The 11,445-nt window shown below is 43.5% G+C and overlaps 1 protein-coding gene across 1 annotated transcript in view; it reads right to left on the bottom strand.

Moving 5' to 3' along the window:
- Window positions 1-212: 212 nt before the first annotated feature.
- Window positions 213-11,445, bottom strand: part of hcn4 (hyperpolarization activated cyclic nucleotide-gated potassium channel 4) — a 73,314-nt gene continuing 62,081 nt past the window's right edge. Inside the window, exons 7-8 of the mRNA XM_062393750.1 lie at window positions 4,521-4,685; window positions 213-2,748 (exon numbers count right to left, since the gene is read on the bottom strand). Coding sequence (XP_062249734.1) covers window positions 494-2,748; window positions 4,521-4,685 — 2,420 coding nt within the window. The 3' untranslated portion in view covers window positions 213-493. The remainder of the gene's footprint in view (window positions 2,749-4,520; window positions 4,686-11,445) is intronic.

Here is an 11,445-nt window from a genome sequence, read left to right as displayed (position 1 = left end):
GTCTCGAAGCATGTTGTTTTATCTAAAAATGTAGATCATTTTTTGAAACACACAAAAAGCCTTTACACATGCAGGTATAAGTGCATAGGTTCCTGCAGAAAAAATGTACTATTGTGTAGTCCATTGAATTAGCTTCCCAAACATCAAAAGATGAATTTGGCATAGTTATAGAAAGAAAGAAAATTACTGTCCTATAAATGGAGATTCTTTTTCACACCCTCCTAGTCCCTTGATTAACTTATCATTTAAATATATCTCTATCTATATACATTGTGTATAAATAAAAAAAAGAGAACAAATCATAAAATAAATAACTATTCTAGAGCTCCTAGTTACCCAGTAAAGTCTCTTTCAAATCACAGTAAATTCAAGATCTTGGTAAAATGAGCGGTGGAACACAGTGAGGTCTAAAGACACAAAGAAATGAGAGCCCACACATGGAGAGTTTGCATGTGATCTAGTTTTGAGGTGCACAGGAGGGTGTGATCAATCCTCACAAATTGGAAGGGAGTTTAGAGCGGACAGTTTGAGGTTCTAGATCCGATGAGTAGGTGGATGAGCCCCTCCGTAGAAGCAAGACCGAGGAGGCCTCCGGGGACTGAGTCTGGTGAGGGTGCCCTGGAGACATCTGGATAGGAGGAGTCATGTGCCCTGGCACTGAGCTACAGGGTTTGGGCATAAGAGTAGGTGAGGTAAAGGGTGAGGGGTAATATCCAGTTTCCACCGAGGAGTGAGGAGATTGGTGGGCGAAGTACTGGGCAACCTCCTGGGGCAGAGATGGGTGTGAGCTGGATAAAAGCTTTAAGTCCTCAGAAAAGCGACCCAGTGGAGAATCTCTCCCTGTTGTTTGTGGCTGACTGGGAAGCTGTGAAGGGACAGATGACTGAGGCATCAGCAGCGAACTGTGGGACCCTGTGGTACTGGAGGGGTCACTGTAGTGGAAAGTTCTGCCAGCCACTGGGCTTTGAACAGTAGGGCTTGGAGCCCCTGGGGTAAGGCAGGGGGAGGCGTTTGCTGAACCATACTGGGCCAGTGAGGCCAGGGCAGACCTCTCTAGGGATATCTGGTGTGGAAGAAAGCCAGACTGGAGGCCTGAAATGCTAAAATGGCTGAGGGAAGATGGGGAGCCCTCAGCAGGCTGCAGGCTGGACTGTCCTCTGCTGGAGGATGGAGAGCCTTGTGTAGGAGAATGGAAGAGGTTTAAGCCACTGGTAGTCCTGCCTCCCCCAGCAAACTGCTGCAGCGGAGTCACCTGATGGGGCTTTGGAGGGGGCTGGATATGGAGAAGCTGCCCTGGCATAGGGCTGGATGAGCCAGTAGATATAGGACTCTGACAACAGGAGGAACCAATATGTCCAGCTGTAATTCCAACAGAAGCCACTCCTCCAGGGCTAGCTATAGCCTCTCCAAAATGACCCCCTACTGTCCCTCCTGCTGCTCTGCCAATATGTCCTCCAATTACCCCTCCCCCTGTCTCACCCAACCCTCCTCCTGAATGGCTAGTTGATGTACTTGTTGATCCACTGGAAGCCTTTCTCAAAGATCCACTAGGATTCCCTATCATTCCTATCGATCCACTAGATGTTCCACCAAATGATCCTCCAGTGGACGTCACTACAAATAATTCTCCAGTGGACCCTGCTACTGATCCGCCAGAAGCCCTTCCAACTGATCCTCTAGATAACCCTCCCATTGATCTCCTAGCTGCATCCCCTATTGGCCCACAAGCAATGCCCCCTACTGACCCACCTGATGCTCCACCTGCTAACCTGCTATAAGCAGCACCCCCTGACCCATCAGAGATTCCTCCCAATGATTCCCCTGAGATACCTCCTACTGACCCACCATTAGCTCCTCCCAATCCAAAGTGCCCTTCAAGAGTAGATTCTGTTGTTCCAGTTACAAATTCCTCTCCAGCCCAAGGAAGGTCTCGTCCAGTGGCGTTTTCCACAGAACCTCCTACCGCTCCACCTGTAGACCATCCTGTGGCACCACCACAGGCTCCCACTGCCCCTCCACTTATTCCTGACCCTGTGCTTCCACCTGTAGATCCCTGGTTGAAGAGGTTTGAAAGAGGTGGAGTGCTGGACCGAAAGGGCTGATGATGCTGTGGCTGTGGGTGCAGCTGGGCCATACTAGATGAGGGTGATCCAGAGGATGAGTAAGGTCCAAAAGGGAAGGCAGACACCCCTCCTCCACTTGAAGAAGATCCACCCCTACTAGGTCCTTGCTGGCCTGTGCTACCTGAAGCCTGTTGGCAAGAGCCAGTTGCCCCTGAAACTGCAGTAATTTGTTGGGCCTGAAAAGAGGCCAACAATGGCATGTCCACCTCAGTGTGCAGTTGAGAGGGTGTGCTAGAGGGGGATATCTTAGCAGAGCCAGGTGTTGTGGATGAAGGAACAAATGCATGGAACTTCTTGAATCGACTGGATGGATCCTTTAGGGACCCCAGAACAGAAACTGGAGGCCTGAAGAGTGTTGGCGGGAAGAGGGGATGGTGTGTCAGTGCAATGGCTACTGAAGTGGTGGCAGCTGCTGCTTGGAGAGGGGCCTGGATGAGGGGGGCCCAGATGACAGGAGTTGGCGAGGGAGGCGTCTGGGGTGGAGCATTCTGCATGAGGTGGGCGCAGTGCGCCATGTCCCTATCATGCTGCACAATCTGCTGTATGATCTCATTCTCCTGGTAGTTGAGTACACCAGAGCTGAGGTCGTGTTGAACCTTATGCTGCAGGATGGAGTTTTTCTTGCCTTCAATAGCACACAGAGACAAAAACAGACACAAAGTGACAGGTTAGATAAAAGACAGATAAAAAGAGCAGGAGCATAAATCTCCTTGGCAGTTAGAACCAGGTTGACATATTGGTGTACTCGAATAAGCACCCTATTTTCCAGCAACCCTTTCTAATAGAGCATCCTCACACACAAAGATAGAAAATAAATACATATAAAAATCACAAGTGGGAAAAGGGAGGAAAATATTTTTCAGAAAGAGACAGAGGGATGGAGCAGAAGGCAAAGACAAAGCATGGAAAAGCACAGAGTAAGAGAAACAACAAAAGATACAGTAACTACCCAGAGACAGACGTTCAGAATGCCTGACAGCCTAAGGTGTAGGCAATGTTTGTTTAAATAGCTGTTACTGTGATTCCCTCGGTAACAGAGAAAAAACATAAAGCAAACATTGTCCCACAAGGTGCAGGTTTAGCCTGGGATAGGGCGTAAGCTGAGGAAATATAACAAGTCGGCATATATCTATTGATGTCATATTTTCTCTTTTGTTGTTGGTTGTTAATCTCCAAAGGGAAACATAAAAGAAAAAAAGAATCGAGGATCAACCTTAAACCATATTGCTATATAATGCAACAGTTTCCTTGATATAATCCATCATCAGGATATAGTTTCTTTTTCGCAATTTTAAGAAATGTTTGCCCATAATATCTTGTTCTCCCTCATTTCCATTATTGGGGCGCACGTACAGGAAAACCAAGTCCTCATGAGCTGTGCTCAAGGTCAAAGAGACAGGTTGGAGTTACATCATTATAACAGTCATACCAACTGCTAACAAACCTTCCAGAGAAATGCGTCCAACTTAGACCACACAGTCCATTAGTCATTGTTGAATGGCCACATGAGCAGTGATGGGGTTAATTCACATGACTGCCATTCTCAATTTAGGCCATGAAACCTGAAGATATTGTAAATGCAATTAGGCCCGGATCAATCTCCCCATTTTCTCTTATGACTCGTGGCAGATTAGCAGAGCATTGCTGTGAGCTATTGTACCTACTGTATATTGAGCTTGACCTGGGCACCACCTGACCCTTTATCACCTTCATTCATTCATTTCAGTCAGATTGTGCACAGTCCATCAAGACAATAATGAATTTCAATGCTTTGTGAGTTACTTTATAAAGGGAAGAGGGTTGTACATGAGCATGCTCGGCAGCATGGCAGTACGCAGGAGACCATCTCACAGAAGCACGCCTATCAGCCCACCACATCTTTTCAAAGCAGCCATTTTCTACAAAGAGACTCCCTAAAGCAATTCCTCTATCTTCCATTCTAAACATAGCTGAGGATAAAACAGAGCATGCAGTGATGGCTAAGTGATGATACGGGCGTGCCTTTCATTGTGAATTTTTCATCTGCTGAGCCTGGGAACAGTGATGGATAGGGAGAGAAAGTCTATTGTATATTTAGGGAAAGTCACGCAGGGATTTCAAAACCACAGCTCTACAACATATTTAAATGAAGATGAATTTGAAAGTAATTTCAGGTGTTTTTTGCCCTATTCATTTCAGAATGCTGAGCTAAACACACCCTCGGAAAAGAAAACAAAGGTACATTGATTATATTGGTATTCTCCACTGGTTAAATCTACACAGTCATATGGTGACCAGGTGAAATTAGATTAATAAAAAGCTTTTATTAAATGTAAACATAAATTATATTCTTGTATTCTTTATGGTCTCTACAGTTTACATCATATTAAAGATTTCAATCATACATAATTTTCTTACCTATACGGTCCAGTCTGTCTAGTGCAACAGTTTCAAAGGCCCTTCTCATCATAGGATACTCCTCCAGCACCTCATTGAAGTTGTCGACAGACAGTGAGTACAGGCGACAGTATGTGTCTGCTCGCACGCTGGCGGTCCTTCTACCCCGCGTCAGCAAACAAATCTCTGCAACAAAACACAAAAAAAGATAGGGTTACGTCATGGGGTTAAATCCAGAAGCCCACTTGTGTTTGAATTTTAAAATCAATGATACTGGTGATAAAACAATACATTTCTCTGTGACAGACAGATAATCAAACGTAAAGAGACAAAAACAGTTACATAATGCTCAGGAGTGTTGGAACAGGGCAGGCAAACCCCGAGCTGACAGGTGGTTCATTGTACGGCCCCTCATAGTCACTTTTTTGTACTCACTACAAATCTCAAACAAATGTTAATGATGTCCTGGCCACATTTCCATCCACATTTATGGGTTACTGCTACTGGACCACTACTGCTGTGATCAACAAAAGATTTCATGCCTGGTACTTAATGAAAACAAAGTGACATAAGACCCACATTTCTCCATAGCAAATAATAACACAATTTACCTTTACCCCTTCCGACAAGATCTAAAGTGTAAGGTTGTATCTTTTTATTTTCTTTAGTATGACACAATAAAAAAAATATTTTTCAAATAGGTGAAATCTAGAGCAGTTTCATTTTTTTGGCATTAAAAACAACAACTTTTCAGTAATCCATCGCAACAGCACTTAATGCCATTTTCAGAGCTTAGAGGCCTGCCAGCCCTCATGTCTGCACAGGAAAATAATGCTCCATTTAACTAGCAAACACACACGTGTGTGTGTGGCAGCACGTCGGCTATGCACGAACGTGTGTGTGTGAGTACACAGATGGATATAAATGTACTATATATGTGCGTATGCATGCCAGTATTTTATTCATGAGAGCAGTATGGGAGAGGTGGTGGGGAAAATATAGGCTAGATCTTCTATATATACACACATTATGTCTAAAGTATTTGAATACACTTAGATGAAGGTCATGTATATATATTGTATATATGTGTGTATTTATATGGACAGGAGTTAAGCTACAAGGACGCATGTATTAACTCCTTTCTGTGTGTATGTACACAACCCCTAATGTCTTTTCTCTTCATCTTTCAGCTCATCCTCCACCCTCACTTCCTGTCTTCGCTATCACCCTCCTTCATTTCCATCTCTCTCTCACACACACACACACACACATACACACACACACACACACACACACACACACACAGGGAATTCATTTTTCTACCTTCTGTCCCTTTAGCATACATTATATAAAATCTTTTTATCCAACTTATCTCCAGAAATCTCCTGGATGTTTGACCCTCTACCCTCACTGTCTTTCTCTAAATTGCCTTTTAATTCCGTTTTACCCTCCAAGACATTTTCCATTCACTGTAGAAAATGTGGATTTATGTTTATATTTCACGGGGGCGTCCGCTTTAGGTACTATTTTACATAGTGTTTGTATTTCGGCACGAAGACAGAGAAGAATATGATGTCATGAAGTTGGTCGTCATCTCCGCTCCTTTTCATTAAAAGCAGAGCTTATGTTGAAATGTTAAAAAAAACTCAAAAAAATTCATGCAAAATATTCCACAACACCAACACAGAGTACGGAGCATTCACGACAGTGACTGCATTATATTAAATTGTACAGTGCTTTGTACTCTTCTGGTCAGTGAGTATGAAATGGTTATGATTGTGCTCAATGGTTTGAAAATTGCGATGGGTAACAGATAAAGAGTGTATGTATGATGTGACAGGGCAGTGAGGGAGGAATATGCAGTGTGTATGAAGCATAAGAACAACATCATATGTAGTGTGCTCCTGTTTGTGAGTGCATGTGGGTGAGAGAGGGAGCGAGAGAGCACATGGGTGAATGGACAATGCCTGGGTTAACTCAGAAAGCTGTGTGGATGTGATAGATAAAACCCAGTGCTCGCCTGCCTGTGTTTGTATGCACACTACGTGTTGGCACATGTGTTTGTGTGTGCGCACTCTTAAGTGTGTGCTGGAGGGGGCAGCCCCGGTTGTAGCTGTGCTGGGGGTCCATTTCTTGCAGCACTGCTCCAGTAATCCCCTCTGGAGAGGAGCATCTGTATTAAATCCTTTTGTACCATGGCTTTCTGGATGAAGCCAATACTGGCAAGATGAGGCGATGAGCTGCAGCGAGCTCACCGGCCTCATCTTACTGTCTTTGCAGAAAGCAAGTGAAGCCCAAACACTTAGCAGTGCCATCTGAGCGACAAATGAGAAAGAGAAATAAAAAATCCATGGCACGATTTGGGTCTGGTGCAACCCGCCTGGAGGTACACAATAAGAGATTAGTGGACATCTCTGAGTGCAGAGGGGCTAAATGCAGGCGGCTGCTCTGAAGATCAACACTGTCCTGAATATCTGGTACTTAACATCAGTAGTCAAGAAAAATGTGGGTCCAGATAAAGTGTATGTTGTTTTTGGTAAAAGTGGATAAAAATAGAGCAGAATTAGGTGTTAATGTTTGTTAGGTGATTTTCTGTATTAAACAAGCTTGTCACTGATTTGGTTCTCACCCTCTATGTTCTTACCAAGATTTGCTGGCTCCTTCCCTAACCCATACCACATCCTTGAGTGTAATGGTCATTGTAAAAACAAAGATGAAATCATATTTCCATAGCTCCATATTGTCAATTATATTATTGTTTAAACCATATGTTTATTGGATATTTATTACGTATGTAGTCCATATTTAATCGTGCAATACTTGTCACTCCACTCCATTATTCAAAATATAAAACGTGTCATCCTGCTGAGTGAAATGCAAACTTCTGTATACTTCACTGTTCAGTTCAAGACATTTTGTGGATGGTTTGAGACTTACATTCAATATATTTGTGAATGCTCTGCTCCCAGTGCTTATTCACATCTCCTCTGACTCAGTGAAGCGCTCCCCAAATCCTGCATTATATTCTATAAGATGTGCATGTTTTCTCCTCAAACCTAGCAGCCGGTTCTACAATCATTCATCCCTGTGGGGTCCTCAGTGACAAAGAGATGATTCATAAGCAGCCCAAAACTTTTGGCATTGTTAGCTCAAATTAGCAAAGCTATAATACCAGCATGGTACAAGATAACCGGTGTACTGATATCTGGCTGAGAATGAAATGTGCTTTTGTACTTTCCTGTTCGGCTTTGAGTTTATCTGGCTCAGCAACGATATGTGCTCCTAAAACTGTGTTTAGAAAGTCAGTGAAGTAGACATAACACTGTCATATTGTCTAAAATGAAAACTCATCTTTATCACAGCCATGATGTGTTTCTCTTTCACCTTTAAGTGACAATGCAGTCATTTCATTTGAATAATAATAACACGTTATTTTAGCTCTGAGGAGGGAAGAGTAAAATGACAGTTTTTTCTGGTAGCCTTTATGACCTGGGCTCTTATTAGAAAGACTAGTGCTGTCCCTGTTCTAAACCGGCTTGTCTGTAATGGGCTCTTTTCTTGCTGGGTTAATGCTGGTTGCAGTTTTATTTCTGAAACTGAAAAAGTGACCTGCAGTAATTGAGCAGAAGAAATTTAAGACAGACTACAGGACTCAGTGCACAGAGCCCTGAAGTGGACGCACAAAGAGCTGTTTACTTGTTTATCCCATGTTTGGTGAAGCTTGACGAAGAACGAAGAACACTGAACTAGAGATGATGTCGCTGATGAGTCCTAGCTACGGCCTCTACAGAGCACTGTAGTTATTTAAGGTTTATCAACATTGACTAAAGCCCTTGAAAACACATACACCAAGTTGAAGCCGGTAAGATGAACTGTCCTCTTGAACTGTCGTTCCACACACAAACAGACATATTGATCTGGAATTAGATGATTCACGCAGAGTCCCTTGCAACAGCTCTCAATTTTACGCAAGATTTCAGTGTTTTCTATAGAGCAGGCTGAAACCCTTTCCTTTAAGATTGAATTTACTCAAAAGTGAATGTAAAATAAGGGTCCTTAATGTTTATTTCACTCTGTATAACATTCCAATGATAGCAACATTAACATTATTGGCTGATTTTATGTATACATGTGCAAATACTGGCCTTTGAGTGTGTGTGTGTGTGTGTTTGGTTGCCTTTCTCGCTGCTTATGCCCGTGCATGGATGTGAATTAATGAGTATGAGCAGGGCTGCCTGGTTTGTGATGAAGTATCTGTGTCCTGCAGCCTGCTCTGGCAAAGCTCACCTGGATTCTGAGTTTTGCTGTCAGCTCCCATCTCCCTCCCTGACACTGCCCACAGCCCACGGAGCGCACACTCTCTAACCTTTTGAAGCATCCGCAGTAGGCTTCCTGATTCCCCGTGACATGTCATGATAACTCCCTCACAGCATTAGCATAGCTACGCACAGCATTAGCATAGCTACGCAGACACCTTCCGTTTAGCTAGCAAGCACAGGCAGGTAGAGGATATCTGGTGTGTTTCAGCACAGCAGTGGACGCTGGGTCATTTCTCATTGTGTCTTTTTTCACCCTCTGAATAGGTAAGAAGTAAGATGTTTATGTTAGTGAGGGGAAAAAAACACAGTAAACCACCATTCACGGATCAGAACATGCAGTACCTGCAAATGCTCATTAAGCTCATTTAAGTTTGAAGTCTTGAATTCAAAACGTATTTTATTTAAAGTTACTGTTGGCATTTTCCATTGTTCTATTTATAACACTAGTACGGTCTCCTGTTCACTTGGCCTGTGTTAATGCTGGTTACAGTTTTCTTTCTGAAACTAAAAGTGACCTGCAGCTATTAAGCCAATGTGGGTTAAGACCTGCTGCAGGGCTCAGTCCACAGAACCCTGAAGCTGCTGCACAAAGAGCTGCTCACCTGTTTATTAAAAGTTCAGTGAAGATGGACTCAGAAGACAGAAACCACAGCTAGTTGTTGCTGTTGTCAAGAACGCACCATTGTTGTGAACTTTGCTGTTGTCATGATCTACGTCATTAAAAAAATGAGTCCCAGCTGACGCAGCTACAGAGCACGGGACGCCTATTTGTTAAGATTTTAAATGTCCAAATTTCTCAAAATTGGACACTGAGCTTCCCTGGGCCCCTCACAATACACATGACCAACTTGAAGCCGATAAGATCATTGTTCCCAAGTTATGCAAGTCACATACAGACAAACAGAGAGACAGACAGAGGTTTCTGGAAATATTCGATTGGTAGATGATTCTTGTGCACTGCTGGTGTTATGTCCCTTAGGATCGCAATGTGGGGCTGTTGATAATTCCACTACTTTGTAACTGACTGAACTTTCACCAAAATTGGTCAAACTTGCACAATATACTGTGTGTTTCCCAGAAGAAGAATATTAATGATCTCACAACTTTATTTGTTTTTTTTCCCCAGAAATTTTTCTGAACTATTGTATATACAGCCATGGGATTGTGATGCAGGCATTTAGCTCCCCCTTTGGATTTTTCTTAGTAACTTATCCCTTCTCTTTACATCTACCTCCATCAAAAGGATGAACATTTTACTTCCAATCAATTTCCAAGCAACTAGTATGACTATTATTCTATTTGTGAAACACACAGTGAACACAGTAAACATGAAATCTATTACACAACAGCTTGGTAAGGTTGTTATTATGAGCATGTTGGAATGCATGTTAACATTCAGCTGAACTGACACACGTGAAGCGGACTGAATGATTTACTCATTGAACCGACTCTTTAATTCAAACCTAAAATATGGAAAAATCCAGTAATAACCCAAAGATATAAATAAAGTAACTTATATATCAGAAAAAAAGCATGAGCCCCAAGCATCTGATCAGTTATACAAAACATGACTTCACTCACAACAACAAGCCCAGTATCTCAGTGTTTAGTGTCATATGACATTGCACATCATTTTATCATTTATCATCCTATCCAAACCAACCTGTCATGTTATATAAGACTCCTATATATTACCATACCCCCCATTCTGTCACTCAGTCAGCTGCGGCCGTGCCTCCACCTTCAGCTGAAGCTGCTTCAGCATAAGATGTGTTGGGGTGCTAACTGGGTAAAGGACCACAAGGATTACTCGGGCCTTCGCTGCTGCCAGCCGCTCTCACCTACTCACTGGTCAGTGTGGTCGTTTTGAGCTCAGAAGGGAAAAGAGGTAAAAAAAAGAAGTGATAGAGAGCAGAGAGTGGACGAGTGTTAGTTCCCTAACCCAGGACTTAACAAGAGTATGGATTTAAAGAGCAACCATTTGCCGGAGAACCAATCAGAGACAGAGTAAAGCCAAAAAGATGACACAGGAGATTGCTGTGCGGTCAAAACATACTCTGGTGCCACCGCCTCAAACTCTCTGGCTGTGTCTCTATCTTTTCAGGGCGCCTGCTCGCAGGGCTGCTACAAGCCACTCACTCAGAGGCAAAGTGAGCCATCTTAGCGGTGCAATCAAAGGCAGCTTTTGATAAGCACCTCTGACTGGCATGCAGGGCCACCACTAGGTCACCGAGCTCCAACCACAAGAGAGCCGCGGTCTGCCGCTGGCAACACATCAATGACTGGAGTGGAGGCAGGATGAACTATAACAACAAAGACCTGTTAAGACTGGGAATGAGAGGGTGGCGGAGATGCAGTTTTTCGATAAGTCTTACTGTACTGAACTATTAGGAGAGAAGGAGGCAGGAGGATGGAGGGAGGGTGCATGTTTTCTTTCTGAGCCCAGAGCAGCATCCAGAGAGCGGGCTTGGCAGCGATCCATGTGTCCCTTGGCGTGAGTACTGAAGTCACATCACATTTCCCTTCTCCACTGGATTGCTGTGTGCCCAGCCGAAGCTCCCGTCCAGGACACGTCGTGTCCACTTTAGACGTTAGGCTCTCTGGCTCGAGCTTATCCAGCAGCTAAC

This window comes from Platichthys flesus, chromosome 1, assembly GCF_949316205.1.
Source record: "Platichthys flesus chromosome 1, fPlaFle2.1, whole genome shotgun sequence".
Lineage (NCBI taxonomy): Eukaryota > Metazoa > Chordata > Actinopteri > Pleuronectiformes > Pleuronectidae > Platichthys > Platichthys flesus.
This window is presented reverse-complemented; position numbering and strand designations above follow the sequence as displayed.